At 41.7% G+C, this 18,337-nt stretch overlaps 1 protein-coding gene and 2 long non-coding RNA genes across 4 annotated transcripts in view; 2 read left to right on the forward strand and 1 right to left on the reverse strand.

The window, feature by feature from the left end:
* SLAIN1 (SLAIN motif family member 1) overlaps positions 1-10,151 on the reverse strand; it is a 59,332-nt gene extending 49,181 nt beyond the window's left edge. Inside the window, exon 1 of one of the 2 annotated variants that reach the window (XM_077855279.1) lies at positions 9,298-10,151. In XM_077855279.1, coding sequence (XP_077711405.1) covers positions 9,298-9,923 — 626 coding nt within the window. In that variant the 5' untranslated portion in view covers positions 9,924-10,151. The remainder of the gene's footprint in view (positions 1-9,297) is intronic. The other variant, XM_077855280.1, reaches the window with a different exon arrangement.
* Positions 10,152-10,391: 240 nt separating this feature from the next.
* LOC144287882 (uncharacterized) overlaps positions 10,392-18,337 on the forward strand; it is a 67,380-nt gene continuing 59,434 nt past the window's right edge. The window contains exon 1 of the long non-coding RNA XR_013355684.1: positions 10,392-11,777. This is a non-coding gene — a long non-coding RNA (uncharacterized LOC144287882). The remainder of the gene's footprint in view (positions 11,778-18,337) is intronic.
* On the forward strand, positions 11,784-14,317 carry LOC144287883 (uncharacterized). Its single transcript, XR_013355685.1, has 2 exons — positions 11,784-13,073; positions 13,280-14,317. It is a non-coding gene; the product is annotated as an uncharacterized LOC144287883 (long non-coding RNA).

An 18,337-nucleotide genomic window follows, 5' to 3' on the forward strand; every position in this document is an offset into this window, starting at 1 on the left:
CTGCATATTTTAATATACGCAGCTTATACTTCACTTATGCGTCAATAAGGCTAAAAAAAATTCACAACACAGGAAGTGTTTTCTATCCTTGAATGTTCTTGAGACTTGAGTAGCCATTCCAGGTGAAACAAAGAAGCAGGTGCCACAGCCTTGACACAAATGAGCCAGTAAATTGTCAACTCTGGAATTTTATTTTGCCAGGGTGGGGGGTGGGAGGGGAATGGCAGGGAGGGGCAGAGGGAGAATCTTAAACAGACTCCATGCCCAGTGTGGAGCCCGACACAGGGCTCGATCTCTCAACCCTGAGATCATGACCTGAGTCAAAATCAAGACTCAGAGGGACGCCTGGGTGGCTCAGTGGTTGAGCGTCTACCTTCGGCTCAGGGCGTGATCCTGGAGACCCTCTTCCTGTGTCTCTGCCTCTCTCTGTCTCTCATAAATGAATAAATAAAATATTTTTTTAAAAAAAAATCAAGACTCAGATGCTTAACTGAGTGAGCCACCCAAGTACCCCTTTTTTTATTTTTTATTTAGTTTTTTTTCTTTTTTTAGAGAGGAAATGGAACTTCTCCTTCAACGGCTTTAATAAGTTATCCCCACCTTTTTATACATGCAAAAACTCACATCACTGCCTGAGTCTCTGCTTACACTCAAATCCCTCTCAGCTGCCACTTGAAGTTACTGTGTGAAACACTGTTCTGCTCATTACCTCTAGCATCATAAGAACTGCTCATATCCTCCATTAGAAGACTTCTACCACCATGAAAATGTTAACTCAGGATTTTAGGTACTCCCACCACTTGGATTTTTTTGCTGGTAGTTTTTGTGGGTTTTTTTTTTTTTTTTTTTTTTTTGCTTATAGGGTAATTCTATAAAAAGATTTTCTTAATTCCTTAGGACCTATGTAATATAGTTCTTTCATTTGACCATACAGCCTTGTAGCATATTCAAAAGCAGTGCTCACTCCCACCACCTCTTCTCCATCACAACCTAATGCCAGAGGCTGACCCAGAAGCTGACTTCAGGCACATCAAATTTAGCTAAAGGTAAGATTAAGTACTTTACTGAACCAGAGGAATGAAATGAAGTCTACATGTTAACTGGTTAACATGTAAACCTAGTCTCAGTTTCTCTTCACATTCCTAGAATTGACTGCCTTACTTATAGCTCCCAGGAGTACAGAAGTTTGTGTCTAGAGACAGATTAACCCAAGAGAAGACTTAGAAAAACTGAAATTTGAACTGGCTACCCATCCAATCACTTGGTAAAAAGCACCACTATGCAGAACTTTAGATCAACTTCAATACCTACCCCCTTGGGATATAAGCAAATAATCAGTAACACCAGATACTTAGAATATTCCTTTTACATTAGAAGCCTGAGTCTAAAAGTAGAGGGGGAAGAAATGAGAAAACAATGCAGAGAACTGAAGAAAAACCCAAGACAACCATACTTGGTATCATCAGATAAAATGTTACATTCACAAAAAAAATATTTAAAAAGAAAGTTTCTTCATTCTTAGGAAATGGAACTATTTTAGCAGAACAAAAAAATTCAATGAGTTTGGAAGACTGAGTTTAAGAAATTCCCCAAATGCAAAACAAAGACACAGACTGACAATGACAGAAGTCATAAAAAAATTAAATTCGCACCAAGTAAGCCTACATCTGATTATCACAGGTTCTAAAACATACACATACACACATGCACACATGCAGAGAGAAGCTTATTTTTAAAAAGCGGCAGAAAATTAGAGAATTGAAGGCAGGCCATTGAGTTCTAAAGTGAGAACACCCACAAATGTCCAGTACAACAGAGTCCCATACCAAGGTACAACAAGACATTTTAGAAAACTAGGGATAAAGAAAACTAAAAAAGTCAAGAAGGATTAGGTATCCAAATAACAGTGTACTTCAAAGTCTAAAACATGGTAAAAATTAGAACAAAATGGAACAATGCCTTCAAACATAAGAGAAAGTGACTTAGGCTTTTTATACCCAGCCCAACTATGAATCTTTTATGAGGATAAAGACATTTTTAAATAAGCAGAAGTTCACAGTGTACTTCTCATACATATGTTCTTTCTCAGAAAACTACTGGAGGCTGTGCCCCACCTACTAGAATAACTGAAAGATGAAGATAAAGAATCTTAAAAATGAGAGGTCCCACATAAGCAAGAAACCTGAGGAATTCCCATTAACACAGCACTGTGCATGCAGCCTAAAAAGTAAAGACTGGAGCAATGGGCTTAAGAGTTCCAGGAGGGATGGAATTACAAAATAAATTTTTTAAAACAGATTTAAGAGACTGTCAAATATGTATGAACTTATCAAGGAATTTATGGCTCCAGTAGAGTATTTGAAAAATTAGTAATAGGGATTAAAGAAATTGAAGGGGGAAAAGAAAGGCCATTACTAACTCTTGGAGGGAAAAAAGGAATTAGAGGGAAATAAATGTAACATAGGATTAACAGGGCTCAGTTAACAACTGTTATAATATAGGTGTTACATAGGATTTACTATAAAAATTATGAAAACCATTATGAAAAAGGAAGATCTGGTGGTTTGGCAGTGAGGAGAAGAAAGCTTTGTCTTCATCCTCCAAAACAAGTCTACAGATGTCTAAGATCATGTAGTACAAGTGACTGTTCAGAAATAAAGAGCAAAAGAAACAGTATCAAGGGATGCCTGTGTGGAGGATTTGGAGGTAGGAATGATGGAAGGGCTGTTGCTTTCTGTAGAGATCCTTGCTGCTTACGTCCTATTAATTGCATTACTTTGATACAACTTTAGAAGCACTGTGCAAATGTATGGTATTAAGACAAATGATCTTTTTCAGAGTCAGTCTCCAAACAATGTACCCTTGATAGCCTACTATGAGCCTACTATTTCTATGGTGAGGCCTAGGGCTGGATCTGAAGAAAGAAGAAAAAAAGCAGACAGTGATCATGTAGCTCCAAAATTCCTTGAGTACGACATAACTCCAAAATCAGACAAGCAAAGTAAAACTTCTATTTCTCCTCAATGGTCTCAATCTTCCAAAAAGTCACCAAAATCACCTTATTTGTTGTTATTACAATATCCTATTTTGCCATCATTAATACAATATCCCTGCTGACTTACAAACTGCTCTTTCAACTTCTGTAGTTCTACTAATTAAAGTATATTTGAATCTGGCAAGATAGAAGAAAAACCTTCATCCAAAACTTGAGAATTCTTCAAATATTAGAAAAGCTATCTTTTAAAATGTCACATTATTTTTCTTTGACTTTGCTTCAATAACTTCCAAAGGCATGTGGCTAGAAAGGATTAGCTTTCTCATAGAACTTCTTCCTTTCCATACATTTCACATTCTGGATGCCCTCACTTAATACAAGTGCTAATACTGGGAGGACAGGAAACCACAAAGCCCACTATAACAACAACCACCTGGTGCTTCAAAAGAAGTTATTATAACTATCTAGAAAAATCAGTTATTCTCAAGTAAATGTTTGGCTCGAACATCATCCTTCGAATAATAAAAAAATGATAGAGCAAATATATACATCTCTTTTACAGACCTATCACTGAGAAGAATACGTGGCAATTTTCAGACATGTAATTCAAGAGCCTTCAATCATCGTAAGTTCCATTTTAAGGAAAGTTAAGATATCGGCCCTGATAAGCACAATCAATCTGAAATCAAACTGAAATGTTTGATTAACCAGCACCTGCTAGGGTCACACTGGTCAGCCACTGCAAAGTAATCTTACCACCACTAAGCTATTAAAAGGACACATGAAGTCCAAATTTGAGTTATGGAACTGTCCTCCAGCAGACTGTCTCTCCCGCCCCGCAGTCAGAGCTAGATTCTATTTCGGTGTCTCACTGCAGGGTTTCTCGAGGACCTCAGCACATACTTCACTCAACTCTGTTTGCCTCTAGAAAACACTGCAGTTTTCAATTAGCATTTGTCAGAAACTGAAGCACCCTCTGGTCTTTTCACTGAAAATCAATTATGGAAAAAAAAAAAAAAACAGTTTAGGTGGTCTAATTTAGCTGTGCCATATGTATAGTACAAGGTGTTCAGCAGTTTTGATGAAGAATTGGCAAGGATTTAGCCAACTGTCCGGGGTCTTGGTGTGACACATGAAAGATAAATATCTCATTCATTAAATTTTCCTTAATTTGTACATATCACCCTTTTCCCCTTATATAATTTTGAACTTTTCTCCTGTCCTTTCCAATTGGGCAAGTTCAAAATCTCTGCCACATCCCTTTTATATAAGTCTCAATATTCTTCTGACACTCCACTAAAATAAAAGCCCTATATGGGGCTGTATTTTATGTTGACTGGCATATTTTTATCTTGACATTTTCTGAATATAGAATTGTCTTCCTGATTGAGGTGTGCAAGACCGTGCTTTCCCCAGTGCTACCCTATCTTCAAGAGTTTTTGCTTTTTCCACCTGCTTTCCCCAAGACCATTTTGCTTTGCCACCTGCTTTCCCCAAGACCATTGTGCTTTCAAAAGATGTAAAATGCCATTTTTCTATCTGTGACCATAACACACCAATACACTTGCCATGCCTACCCAGGGCACACACATGTAAAACGAAATAAGTTTAATCAAGACAAACTCGTGTTGTAGGTATGATGCATTCTGATTTTATATCCTGCTGCTCTTTTTTTAAAAAACAAAGAGATGCTGGACAATCCACTAAACAGACTATAACACGCTAATGGTCATAACCAAGCTCAGGAAAAATATCAGTGGTGTAAACACTTCTGAATCTGTCTGAACAATCTGAACTGTGGTCTTAATCTTTGAATAAAAAACTGGAGGAGCTATGCAAGTCACTTCACCTCAGAGCTTCAGTCCCTCAATCATGCAATAGAGGAGCTGAAACGGGTCATGGAAAGGTCTAGTATGCAGTTAACAACTCACTGCTCCCCCTGCAACTTTACACTAATCTGATTTCTCTTCCTGATACCCTGGTGCTTGCCAGCCTGGGAACATTGAGGCAGTGATCTTGAAAACCTCCTTCCATACAGACTGGCAAATCATCCAGCCACATGTTCCAGGCATGCATCAAAATTTCAATCCTTGGGGGACACCTGGGTAGCTCAGCGGTTGAGCATCTGCTTGGCTCAGGGCCTGATCCCGGATTCCCGGGATCAAATCCCATATTGGGCTCTTTGCATGGAGCCTGCTTCTCCTCCCTCTCCGTGTGTCTCTGCCTGTGTCTCTCATGAATAATAAAATCTTTTAAAAATTTTTCAATCCTTGTAGCTTATTTGCTCCCGATATTGAGATTCTCCCCTTTACTTTCTAGCCTAATGGCATTCTAGAGAGTTAAGGCCATCAAATTAGTAGCATTACTGAAAAATCCATATAGCAGAATGTGAAGTTTACTACGGGATTATAACTGGACTGAAGGTTATAGGGGCACCTGGGTAGCTCAGTCGGTTAAGTGTCCGACTCTTGATTTTGAGCCCTGCATCGGGCTCCCTGCTCAATAGGGAATCTGCTGGAGATTCTCTGCCTCTCCCTTGGCCCCTCTCAGCTCATGTGCATGCTCTCCCTCCAAAATAAATAAAAATAAATCTTAAAAAAAAAAATTAGGGTTCTGGAACCACAGTCTAATTTTCTGAGGCATTTAATTCTAGCAGCCCAGTGCTAAGATTAAAGCAAAATTAAATAATTTAATTTCAATTGAGATAAATATTTTAAATGAAACAACTGTTTCAAAGCTTTTCATCAAAATGAAAAGAGGAACACACCATCCTTCTCACATTTTTTTTTTTTTTTTTTTTTTTGTAAACAGAAGATACTTAGGGGTGAAATAACTGTTTGGAAAAAAGACTTAAGAGACCTGACTGACTGTTCATTAATGAGCTATCATCAAGCAAATACTGATTTTACAATTCACTGTTTTCCTTCTACACCTAATTCTTGAGCCAAGGGTTATCCAGATTTTTTTTTTTTTTTTTTAGATTTTATTTATGTATTCATGAGAGACACACACACACAGAGAGAGAGAGAGGCAGAAACACAGGCAGAGGGAAAAGCAGACTCCATGCGGGGAGCCTGAAGTGGGACTTGATCCCGGGTCTCCAGGATCACGCCCTGGGCTGAAGGCGGCGCTAAACTGCTGAACCACCCAGACTGCACTATCCAGATTGTTAATAAAAGGTGAAGAATTATACTCCAAGGTTTGTAGAAAAAATGAGTAACATGAAAGAACTTCTAGAATGTTTTCTTTCCTGAAAATAAGACATCTTAATGGAAGGACTATTCTAAATAATCAAGAACCAGTTTTCTTTAGCCCATTAGAATAAAGTCACGATAAAAATGCATGAAAAATTACAGGCAAGACAGTTAACAGTAAGCTGTTCCTTACTACTGTTACTTCAACAACAATGCAATTGTTACAGGGAGACAAAGATGTCCAAGATGTATTCAGTGAAAGATAAAAAAAAAAAAAAAAACGCTGTGTATATATTTGCATAATGATTTGTATAATTATGTTTTTATCTTGAAAATCTACAGCATGTTAATTGTGAAACTCTGAAACGTGGTAGTGAATTGAAGAAAAGAAGGAAGACTCCTATGACTTCATACTCTTATCTGTGGGGATCTTTTTTCTTCCAGTGTGAAAATGTAAAACTATTTTTAAATACTTTTTTAAGTAATCAGGTACATATTATCTACTACAGTCGCTTAACAGAGGAAATAAAAAATAAGTTGTCTCCCTGCAAACCTGTTAGGCAATCCAAATGAAAAGCACTTTTGAGACTATGCAAGTACATACATAGTATGCAGTGATGAAGGAACATCAGAGAGCTTTGCAAGCATTAATAAGTGGGTTAAACTTTGAGAATTAGACCTGTTATTTGTGCAAGAGGCCAAGGTATTGCAATACAAAAATATTTTGATTTATAAGATGCTAAGACAAAGTTTTCTGTAAATCAGGAGCCCTTAAAATGTTTTAATTACATCCCACCTAAGAGTAATGACACCTCCATTTTTCCACATGGGATTCTAATCCTACATCTGTTTTGAAAAAGATAGGCCGGGATCCCTGGGTGGCGCAGCGGTTTGGCGCCTGCCTTTGGCCCAGGGCGCGATCCTGGAGACCCGGGATCGAATTCCACATCGGGCTCCCGGTGCATGGAGCCTGCTTCTCCCTCTGCCTGTGTCTCTGCCTCTCTCTCTCTCTCTCTCTCTCTCTGTGACTATCATAAATAAATTTAAAAAATTAAAACAAACAAACAAATGAAAAAGATAGGCCATAAAACAATGTGCCACTTGTCTGTAGAAACGTCTATAAAGCGTCAAGGCATTGATTTATGTACTCCCCTAAATAGCTGATGAGTGAAATTAGTAGAACCTGCTATACTTTACATTCACTTCAAACCATCTGAAGTGCTAACAAAGTAATCCCACAGAGCAGGTCATTTTTTTTCCCCAAAGTTATTTCAATACTATTTTGACAAAAAACAAACTACAAAAAAAAGCCTACATATCAAAATTCTAGCAGTAGTTGGACAATAGGGAGAAGTCCATTCAATGGAAGAAAATACTATTATATTAGCTATGTATATACTACCCCATTTGAATACACTTCCAAAATTATAAGCATATCATAATACGTTTAAAAATGCTAACACTTTTAACGTACAGGATTGATGCCCATCAAAAACACAAACAAGTTTCCTTCTACCATTTAAGTACATATTTCCAGAAAAGGCCAAGTGGGAACTAAATCAATGTAACGTAATTTGAAAGCAACATATGGGCTTAGAGTTATTATAACCTAAGAACGACCAACATGAGAGCATTTTCTAGTGCCATGTTCAGGCTGAAACTGAGTTTACAATACAGCCTGGGCTTCACAGAAAAACAAAGGTGTAATATCTAAAGAACGGCTTATAAAGCTCCCAAAAGTGGGGAGTTGTTTTGGTTTTTACAACTTGAGCTACCAGCACAGCTGCCTGCCAACAGGGAGAGTACTGAGGAGGAGGAGATGCTCCAGATACGTTTGGATTCTGCAGTTCAAACCAATTAATGTACTTTGCAGTCAGGAGCTCTGAGTATATAGAACACCACAGGTCTCAACAGAAAACCAGTAAGATTCTCCATTTCCCATTCCTCCGTGTGAGATCATGCAACAGGACCACAGAGAAAGTGAGGGAAATCCAGCCTCCAGGAGCAGGAAGAACCCGAGATAAAAGAAGGGCTCCAACTCTTCTTCCTGCCACAGCTACTTAAAGGTGAATGCTGTGCATTTTCCCTGCGGGAATCAAAGTTCCACTTTCTGAGGCTTCTCCTCATCTTCCCATGTCCCACTACCCCTAGGAGATGGAGGAAAGCAAATGAAGCAACCAAAAGAAGTAGGTCACGAAAGGAACTTACTCCATGAGAACGTAGCGTAAAAACACTAAGGTAACCGGACCCTCCCCTTCAAAGTCACTCATTGATGGAGAGAAGAGCTAACCAGATTTCCAGTGAAATGCTGCTGCCAGCCACAGGTTTTTAGATAACTTAGTTTCTAAAAAAATAATGATTATAATTATAATAAAGTTTCTCTAATCTCCCTTTTCTTCAATCAACAGTTCGATTTAAAAAAAAAAAAGAATTAAAGAAAGATCCTTGGTTTCGAAATAAAGTGTCTTCAAGCTGCCCCCATCTTTGACACCATTAGTGACAGGAAAGCCAGTGAGGGCAGCACATCTCAAAACAGCTAGTCAGGCTTTGAAATGAGAGGCGATCAAGGAAAATGCAGCGGACGAGGACATGCGACCGCACAGCTCAAACCGCAAGAACGAATCTCCGAGGCGGCGGCTGGGGAGGCGGCGGGGGAAGCCACGGGAGGGCACCCGCCCGCCGCACAGACCCTGCCCAGGTCCGCCGGGGAGGAAAGCCCAGGTTGGCCTCGCAGACGGAGGCCAACCCCTCCCCATCCCCCGTGCCTCCCCCCAAATGATGGGGCGGGCGGGAAGCTGGACCGAGTAACAAAAAGAAGGCACGGGTTCTTCGGTGACTGCTCCACGGAGCCGGGGGCCGCTGCAGCAGGGCGCGGGCCCGCGGAGATGGAGGGGACCGGCCCATCCCCGGCGGCGCCAGCCTGAGCTGCGAGAAACACGTTTCGCCCTCGGGAAAGGCCCCGGCTCCTCGCGGACCTGGGCACCTGCCAGGCCACCGCGTCCGGGGGCGACCGCGAGCCCCCCCCCCCGCTGCCCCGGCCCACGCCCACCCCGCTCCCCGGGCCTCCGAGGCCGGGCCCCCGGGGGAGGGAGCGGAGCTCGGCAATACCAGGTGCAGTCGTCCTCGTCCCGCCAGGCGGCCACGCTCTCCAGGTCCAGCGGCTCCACCTCGTCCAGCAGCGTCGGGGGCGGCGAGGGCGGCGCGGGGGCTCCCCCCGGCGGCGTCCCCGCGCCCCCCGGCTCCGGCCCGCCGCCGCCCGCGCCGAAGAAGCCCGCCGCCGGCTTGAAGTAGACGAAGGGCGCCTCGGGGGGCTGTGCCAGGCTGCAGAGCAGGGAGGGTGCCGGGCTGGGCAGGCAGAAGGTGCCCGGGAACGCGGGGCTGGAGCCGCCGCCGCCGCCGCCGCCGCCCCCGGCGCCCAGCGCCAGCCCGAGCCCCAGGCCCCCCGAGGCGGCGGCGGCGGCGGCGGCGGCGGCGGCCGGGGGGCTCCGGGGACCCAACGGGCTGCAGGCCCCGGCGGGGGGCGGCGCGGCGGGCGGCGGCGGCGGCGGCAGCAGCAGCAGGTGCGGGGCGGCGGCCGCGCTCGCCGCCCGGCTCCGCAGCTGCTCGTTCTGCTTCTCCAGCTTGCGCACCAGCTCCTGCAGCTTCTTCACCTCCAGCTCTGCGTTCACCACCGGCCCGGAGCCCGCTCCGGAGCCGCCCCCTGTCGAGGCGCATTTCACCTGCTCCGCCATCATCGTGGGCCCCGGGGGCGCCGCGGCCGCGGGCGGTGGGGGGCGGGGGGGGTACGCGCCGCCGCGCCGCTCCTCGGGCCGCGGGGAGGCTACGGCTCCTTCCCTGCCGCCCCGGCCCGAGGCGCCGACCACGCTGGGGCAGGAGCCGAGCCGGCTGCTCGCATCAGCACCGGGGCCCAGCCTCCGGCCGAGGCAGCCGCCGCCGAACGGCTCTGCACATGCTCAGAGCGCCCTCCGGTCCCCCGGGCGGCGCGGCGGCTCCGGGTTTTAGCCGCGGCCCCGGGGCGGGGCGGGGCGGGGCGGGGCGCGAACGCCGGGTGGGCGGGGCCGGCGGGGACCTGCGGCGCGAGGAGGCGCGCCCCCTGCCGCCCTGCCCCCAGGTGCCTGGCGGGGCCCGGCCCGCGCTTTCCCGCCCGAGGCGCTGCCGCAGCTGTGCCGAGCGCCCGCCGCGCGGTCCGCGAGCCCGGGTTCCCGAAGCCCGCTGCAGGCGCCTGCCCTGGAGGCGCGCACCCCGCGCCCGCGCCGTGCTGCGGCCCAACCGCCGTAGCCACTGGCCCCGGGCTCACGAAGCCCGCGGAGAACCCGAGGGCCGAGGACGTTACCCCGGGGCTGAAAAGTGAAAACGTGGAGCAGAAAGACTTTGAGGCAGTGCTACTAATCCACTAATTGGCAATACAGAAGCAAAATGGTGGGGGACAGGAGGCCGGGGAGAAAGAAGACGTCCCTCTAAGACAGGCCAGCTGCTGAAGAGCCCAGTGGTGCTCCGTGTACCCTAAAGCGGAGGAACTCAAATGACTCCTTTACCACCAGTGCCGGTCGTGATAAAGCAAGAGCATTTTCCGTACCGCGTATCACACAAAAGGCCTTGGAGCACTTCACTGCTCCAGACCCGATTCTAAGAGTTGACCATCACGCAGTGAACAGGACAAGCAAAAATCATTACAGGCGAAATATGAGTAAAATTGCATAGTGCTCCATCTCTTTAATAATTTACAAGCTATTAGGTCAGACTGACTTACGGGGGTGGAAGGGAACCGAGGAAAACAAAACCTCTATCCCAGTATCCCTGACCTCACCTGCAAGCTGCGCTTCTTACATCTTTTGGAAACTACTGGCAAATCTGCTCTGGGGGGCAGGGGGAGGCTTTTAGGTAGAAGAATTGAATCCAGTTTCATTCCATTAATATTGACTTTGAACTGTGAGTGTTTGACACACTCGGAGAGAAGTCTGCGATTTTATTATGAGAAAAGTCCGCACAACTGGTTCTCATCCTCAGATGATATGCTATCTGGTGAGAATTCCTGCTCGGGGACTTTACATACCAATCTCTGTGACAATGTACCACATCCCTCTGGTAGTGCTGGCACATCGTGTCGTTGGTTTTAGATATGGCTCGGTGCCCTCCTGCTCTGAAACACTTGTGTCTTCTCAGTTATCAGTTGGTATCTGTGGCTTCTGCAGAGGGTGGCTGCTCTGCATTTAACTCGCAAGGTGAGAGCTTCCATAAATTAGAGAAGCATGTGTGAAAACTACCCTGACCCTTCCTATCCGGTGTTGCAGCTTACTGGACCACCACTTGACCACCTGTATCACCTTTCCAAGTTTTGGTCTATCTTCTCGATATGCTGGTGACTACTAAAACCTGGAGAAGTGGAATAATACTACTGAAAGTCCTAAGTAAAGAATCTATTGAAGGATTTTTCCCGCATGCTCAGTGGCAGATGCGGGTAGCAGTATCCCTGCAACACAAAGAAAGGGAGACAACAGGCATAATGAGAACAAAGAGCTGCTGGGTTCCACATTAGCAAGAGAAATTGGGAATAGGCACATGAAAGTGAAGACGGCACGGATTCAGAGGTAAAGAAAAGCAGTTATTTGACTACAAAATTTATATACTCTAGAGAAGCAGTAAAATAAATAGCCTACTCCTCCCCCATTTACCCAATACGGGCTGTAGAATACATCCAGGCAACCAGTAGTCAAGTCTTAGAACTGTGTTTTCTAAGTCACAATTATTAAATAACAAACTTAGTGTTTAAAAAGTAAGCATTCATTGGAATTTAGACCTAGGATAGAGATGACACATTCTGCCCCAAATTTCTCTTCTTCATTCTTCTTTTGGAAAGACAAATTTGCCCTCTTCCTGTTTTAAAAAGTATGAAATGATTTATGTCTAGAGAAATGTTAAATAATTGCTTTTCCTTCCTATTAAAGCACCTCTTTTTTTCTCCCCTTCTGTGAACTACTCATGTACACATACCAGAGACACTCAGGATGTATACACAGATTTTAATTTGGTATCCCCAGGATGCCTGTCTCTTTAACACATGATTAAAGAGGTTGATGGTGTCAAGGTTTTAATTAAGCAGCCTTGATTTTTTATTTTGATGCAAATTTGCAAAGCTTTGTGTTTTGAAAGAAATTGCACGCATAGCTGCTCCGATATAAATTATTTTTATTTTAAATGAAATCTATGATTTCTGAGGTTTATGAACTATGAAAGCACAGGTCTCTTTAAGAACTTTGCTTTAAGAATGCATTTGAAGTACCATAAATTGTTAAGAAACATCCATATATTACACATTCAAAACCAGATGAATAAACGCAAATTTCCAGCACCCATCTCTATTGGGTTGTTTCCCATTCCTTACACTTCAGAACTATGGTCACTAGGTCACTCTAGTGAACTCTAAGGGAGAAGATAACTTATTTTGATTTGTATGTTCACATATACTTCTAACAGTGTCTATGGACATCAAATCGACCTAGCCACAGAATTGCAAAGACAGCATAGTTTCCTTGAGTTTGTAAATCTAATTCTCTGAGGAAATCTAGAAACAGCTTGTCACTATCCTAGTTTTACAGATGACCTAACAAGGTTAGGCTACTTGCCCAAATTCAGGCATGAAAAGGATGGCAGTTCTCAGCAGTTTCTAGTGGTCCAACCACCCTTCTCCTTACACCTTTGTCTTAGGGTAAAAGTCCTCTAAGAGTAAACCCCATAGATTTTAAATGTAGATTTTCCATCAGTGCAATGGACATACCCGAATATGAGCACTATATTTGTCATGTTGGTAGATCCAATTACTGCAAGAAGAGAAAAACACCTAATGTGTTAAACTAAGATCAAAGATCCCCAACTGGGATCCCTGGGTGGCGCAGTGGTTTGGCGCCTGCCTTTGGCCCAGGGCACGATCCTGGAGACTCAGGATCGAATCCCACGTCGGGCTCCCTGTGTGGAGCCTGCTTCTCCCTCTGCCTGTGTCTCTGCCTCTCTCTCCCTCTCTCTGTGTGACTATCATAAATAAATAAAAATTTAAAAAAAAAAAAAAAAAAAGATCCCCAACTGTGTTTTCGAGTTTATTCAGACTAGGGTGTTTGATTTTGTTTGCCTCTTAATGAAGATTCATGTTTGTCCATACTGAATAGACTTGAATACTGTGGGTCCCCACTGCCCTGGTGCGGCACCTAGCACAGTGTCTAGCACATAGCAAAGACACATTGAAGTTTTTTTGAGAATAAATGAATAAATAAATAAATCCCCAAGTTTTAGCAGTTTTAGCTGGAATTTAGACAAAAACATAAGTAGTTATTTCCATAAGCCTCATTTATCATGTGGTAACAACATGGAAGGATTAGAAGGCTGTTTGCAACCCCATAATAATTGATTATTTCACATCTAATCCAATTAAAAGCTAGAAACATACTTGCTGCTTCCAATGTGTGCATTTTAATGGAAGGGGATAATGCAGAGAGAAAACAAAAACACATGAAGCCACAATTTATATAAATAAGCCCTATGTGGATTGCCCCATTCAAACCCCACCCAGCCCTACCACTCAAATTCATGCCAATAACCCATGTAATTATACCCTGTAAAGTCACGTATAGTAGTAGTTATAACAGTAATAATGATAATACTTCTGTTTATAAGGCAAGCTATATTTGTCAGAGCCCTCTTTAATAAACATTTATTACATGTCTATTATGTTCAAGTCACAATGCCAGATGATTTTTAGACGTGAGTAAGACTGTTTCCACCATCAAGGCCTTATCTAGTTGGAGAAAGAAGCACATCAGTAATTAACTATGGTACAAGACTTAGTGTGTTAAGTGTCAGACAAAAATACAAGTCAGCAACATAGGGAGTGCCCAAGAAGGGGCAATTAATTTTAGCTAAAAAAATTTAGGAAGAGGTTATGTAGAAAGTGAGTATTATTTCATTTGGTTCTGTTTATCAAGCCGTGGGGCATTGGGGCAAGTACTGTGGCATTCATCTATCAGACAGGATATAGGACGTATCAAAGCAACAATAGAACTAGGATTCAGCACCCATCTCTATTTTCTAGTCAATATTGTTTCTTCTTTGGTCTTTTTTTTTTTTTTTTTTTTTTTTTTGCAAATACCTCACCTATCTACTACTCCCATTAAAATGGAACTTTTTACAATTTACCTTAATAGTACCAATTGATGCTTACTAATTAACAGTAGCTGTTCTAAACCCTTTACTGGCATTAACTCATTTAATCATCAAACAACCCTTTGAGGTAGTTACTGTTATTATTCCTGTTTTATAAGTGAGGAACCTGAGGCACAGAGAGGTCTAACTCTCCTACCCAGGCAGTAAGCAGCAGAACCAATATTTGAAGCTAGGCAGTCTGGCTTTCAGAGTCCGGGTTTATAAAATATAGTATTGCCCTTTCAGTCTTAGGCAGCACATATCAGAATACCCTGCTCTAGTCTCAGTGGCTTATCAATAAAAACCATGGACTAATGCAAAATCAATAGCTAGGACTGTCTTGAACAAAGTCTGATCCATTAATAAGCAAATATTACTAGAATTTAAAAAGCCACCAAGCACAGATTAGAAAACAGTAGGTTTCCAAGATCAACAAAGTTGCCAGTGCTGGTACAACATTTCTAACAGTACAATGGCTATTCATTCACAGCTTATTTCTGCACAGATGACAAAACAGCATTCATTGTCACTGCTTTGTCTTGCGTTTCTAGCCATTTAGCTTCTTCAAATGTCAATACCACTCTTAAGAATACTCAAAAGAAACAATGTCACAGCCTTTGTCCAATTTGAACAGATTTAAAATCTAAAGATTTAAAATCTTTAATGATTTTAAAGTTCAAAAATGAAAAAAGAAGTTCAGAAACTTTTTCAAAATTTGAAACTTTTTTTACCCACAATAAGGTTTTCTCTTCTTAAAAATGAGTGTGTGAGATAACTTAAAACTTGAAGGATAATATCATACTTAGAAGCGTCTTTCTTTTTTTTTTCAAAATTTCTTAACCTTATAAGAGAAAAATAAATCTCATATGACTTGAATCTCGCTAGCAAAAATTGGTACTTATCCTATCATCACACTGGTATCTACCTTAGAGCTTTTGAAAGTATTTCAGTTAGAACAATCTATTTTCTTGTTTTCCTCAAATGTTTCTGTCATCATAAAAGGCAATATGATAGAGAGTTTTCTTTCTTTAATTCAAAAGAGTTATTTTTCTTTGATAATTTCCAGAGTGTTTGCAAAATTCCCTTACAAAAAAATTGCAATCACACCAGAGTGTTACAAACCAAAGTCAGAAATTATTTAAAAGTCCGTGACATGGCAGGGCAACGAGCCCTCCTATGATAGTGGATTCTTTAGTTCTCCTTCAAGGGACTAGCACAGCTTCAAGGCCATGACTATCCGAATCTGAGTAAGTGGCAGCGGAAGGCAGCCTACAGAAAAAAGTGCAGCATTCTTTTGGGCATCACATTCTAGAAGTCATAAGCCAGTCTCAAAAAAGTTGCTGCAAGTTTATTCAAGTTAAGGGGCACCTGGGTGGCTCAGTGGTTAAGCGTCTGCCTTTGGCTCAGGTTATGATCCTGGGGTCCTGGAATGGAGTCCCCACCTGGCTCCCTGCATGGAGCCTGCTTCTCCCTCTGCCTGTGTGTCTGCCTCTCTCTGTGTGTCTCTCATGAATAAATACATAAAATATTTAAAATAATAATAGTGAGTGTCTAATCATGGTCTGTGCACAATTAATATTCAGAAAGGCATAATAATTATACCAAAAAGGAGTGATCTGTGTTTCAACTATAAAATCTCATACTAGATGCTTCACAGAAACAATGGTTATAATCACGTCACTGAAGGATTGTGCCATTGTGATTATTGGTATGTTCTTATTTCTGATCTTTAGAAATATTGTTTGTTTTCAGAAAGAAAGATATGTCAATTAGCAGGAAATACTTTATTAATGATTGCCTTCACCAAAACAGAATGCAAAAACCTAAAAGACATACTCTGACAACTAAAGAATAGTCAAGTGGGTAGGATGGGGAGGAATTAACTATAAAGCAGTTTTGCAGATTTATAACCAGCTTAGAGCCTCTTTTTAGACTCTGGGCTTTATTTGGTGATATTTTAAACACTTTTTCTAGAGAGAGAGAGAGGGCAGGAGGGCAGGACAGAGAGAGTCTTACTAGGCTTCACCTGGGTGCCCAGCATGGAGCCCAACACAAGGCTCCATCTCATGACCCTGAGATCATGACCTGAGCCAAAATCAGGAATCCGAAACTTAACTGGCTGAGCCACTCAGGCAGCGCAGCACTTTTTGTTAGTCTGTGGAAAACAGTATCTGAAAGCGGCCAGATGCTACTAAAAATTAGAGACAGAGAAAACAAAAAATAATAAAACACAATTTTAAAAGATCAGGCTGATTGGGTGATGAGACCGAAAGATTACAGATGTAGCTCCAAAGAAGAAAATCTAAAATAATTCAGCTTGTAGAAGATGGAAATCCAGAGAGTAACTGGAACCCTAACTTGGAAATGAGAGGGTGGCAATCTGTTTCTTTGATGCTTTACACAGGTGGACAGACAGGAGGAGAATCGGGGGCAATCAGTAGAGCGTCATCGTCACTCATGTCCCTGGGCTGAGGGAGGCTCCATCTCCATGCTTTCTGCCAACAGAAGAACAAAGGGTCCAGGCAACTGTACACTAGTTCAGGAACATGGCAAAAAGGCCTTCTACTTATATTTCATCGACCTAAGCAAATTATATAGCTCCACATAACTTCAAAGCAACACGGTTCTGCAATCAAACCCTTTGACTAGAAGAACTGGAAATACTTAGCTGAACTATAATACTTACGTAAATGTTTCCTGCCACTAAATAAAGTTAAGGCTAAGATTTACCTAAAATATTTTGGCAGATTTCTATAAATAAATTTTTGACTCTCCTGTTCTCGTGGTTGTTTGGCTGTAAATTTATTGCAATTATGTCTTTGTAATTTTAGAGATGATTTTTGTTTGTGTATATATACATATATACACATTTTTTATCATCTTTTACACTATTGATTCCTAATTTAATGGCATTGTGACTAGGAATTATGACCTATATAAATCTGATTCAATGAAATTTTTTTTCTTAAAGTATAATTGACATACATTATATTAGTTTCAAGTGTCAAACAATGATTCAATATTTGTATATATTGCAAAATGATATACATATTGCAAAATAAGCTGAGTTAACCTCCATCAGCATACCCAGCTACAAAATTTTTTTTTCTTTTGATGAGGACTTCTGGGATCTACTCTCTTAGAAGTTTTCAAATATATGATACAGTATTATTAACCATGTACCTCGTGCCTAACCCCATAACTTATTTATTTTATAATTAAAAGTTTGTACCTTTTGATCCCCTTCATCCATTTTGCCCACTCCCATGTGCCCTCTGGCAACCACCAATCTGTTCTATCTATGGGTTTGTTTTTTATTTTGTTTTGTTTTTAGATTGCATGTATAAGGGAGATGGAATTTTTCTCTGTCTGACTTCACTCTGATTCATTGAAATTTGATGAAACTTCCTTTGTGCCCTGATACACTGCCAATATTTGGAAATAGTCTATGCATATTTGAATAGTATTATACCTTCAATTTGTTAGATACATACACATATATAATTTATACACACATATATATGTTACTTATATATGTATATATAAATAAGTGTATATTATATATACACATAATTACAACATTTATTTAAACTTTTATTGATTAAAATATATAATTTATGTGTATTTATTTGAAATCAAATTCCTTATGTTATTCAAATCCTTTATAGTCTAATCTATCATTGACAGAAAAATGTTGAAATGTTCTTGTGATAATATACATAGGTATACATATATGTTGTATTATATATTTTATATATTCATGGTCATGATTTATATTTTTGTGGATAATTCCATTTATTATTAGGTGATGTCTCCTTTCTAATGTTTTTTTGCCCTAAAATATAATTTGCTTAACATTAATAATATTAATATTGCTATACCAGCATTCTTTTGGTTAGTATTTTTAATCTTTTCATCTTCCTATGTTGCTTTCTTTAGAAGTGATTTACAAGAGGCA

The sequence above is a fragment of the Canis aureus genome, chromosome 17, assembly GCF_053574225.1.
Source record: "Canis aureus isolate CA01 chromosome 17, VMU_Caureus_v.1.0, whole genome shotgun sequence".
Lineage (NCBI taxonomy): Eukaryota > Metazoa > Chordata > Mammalia > Carnivora > Canidae > Canis > Canis aureus.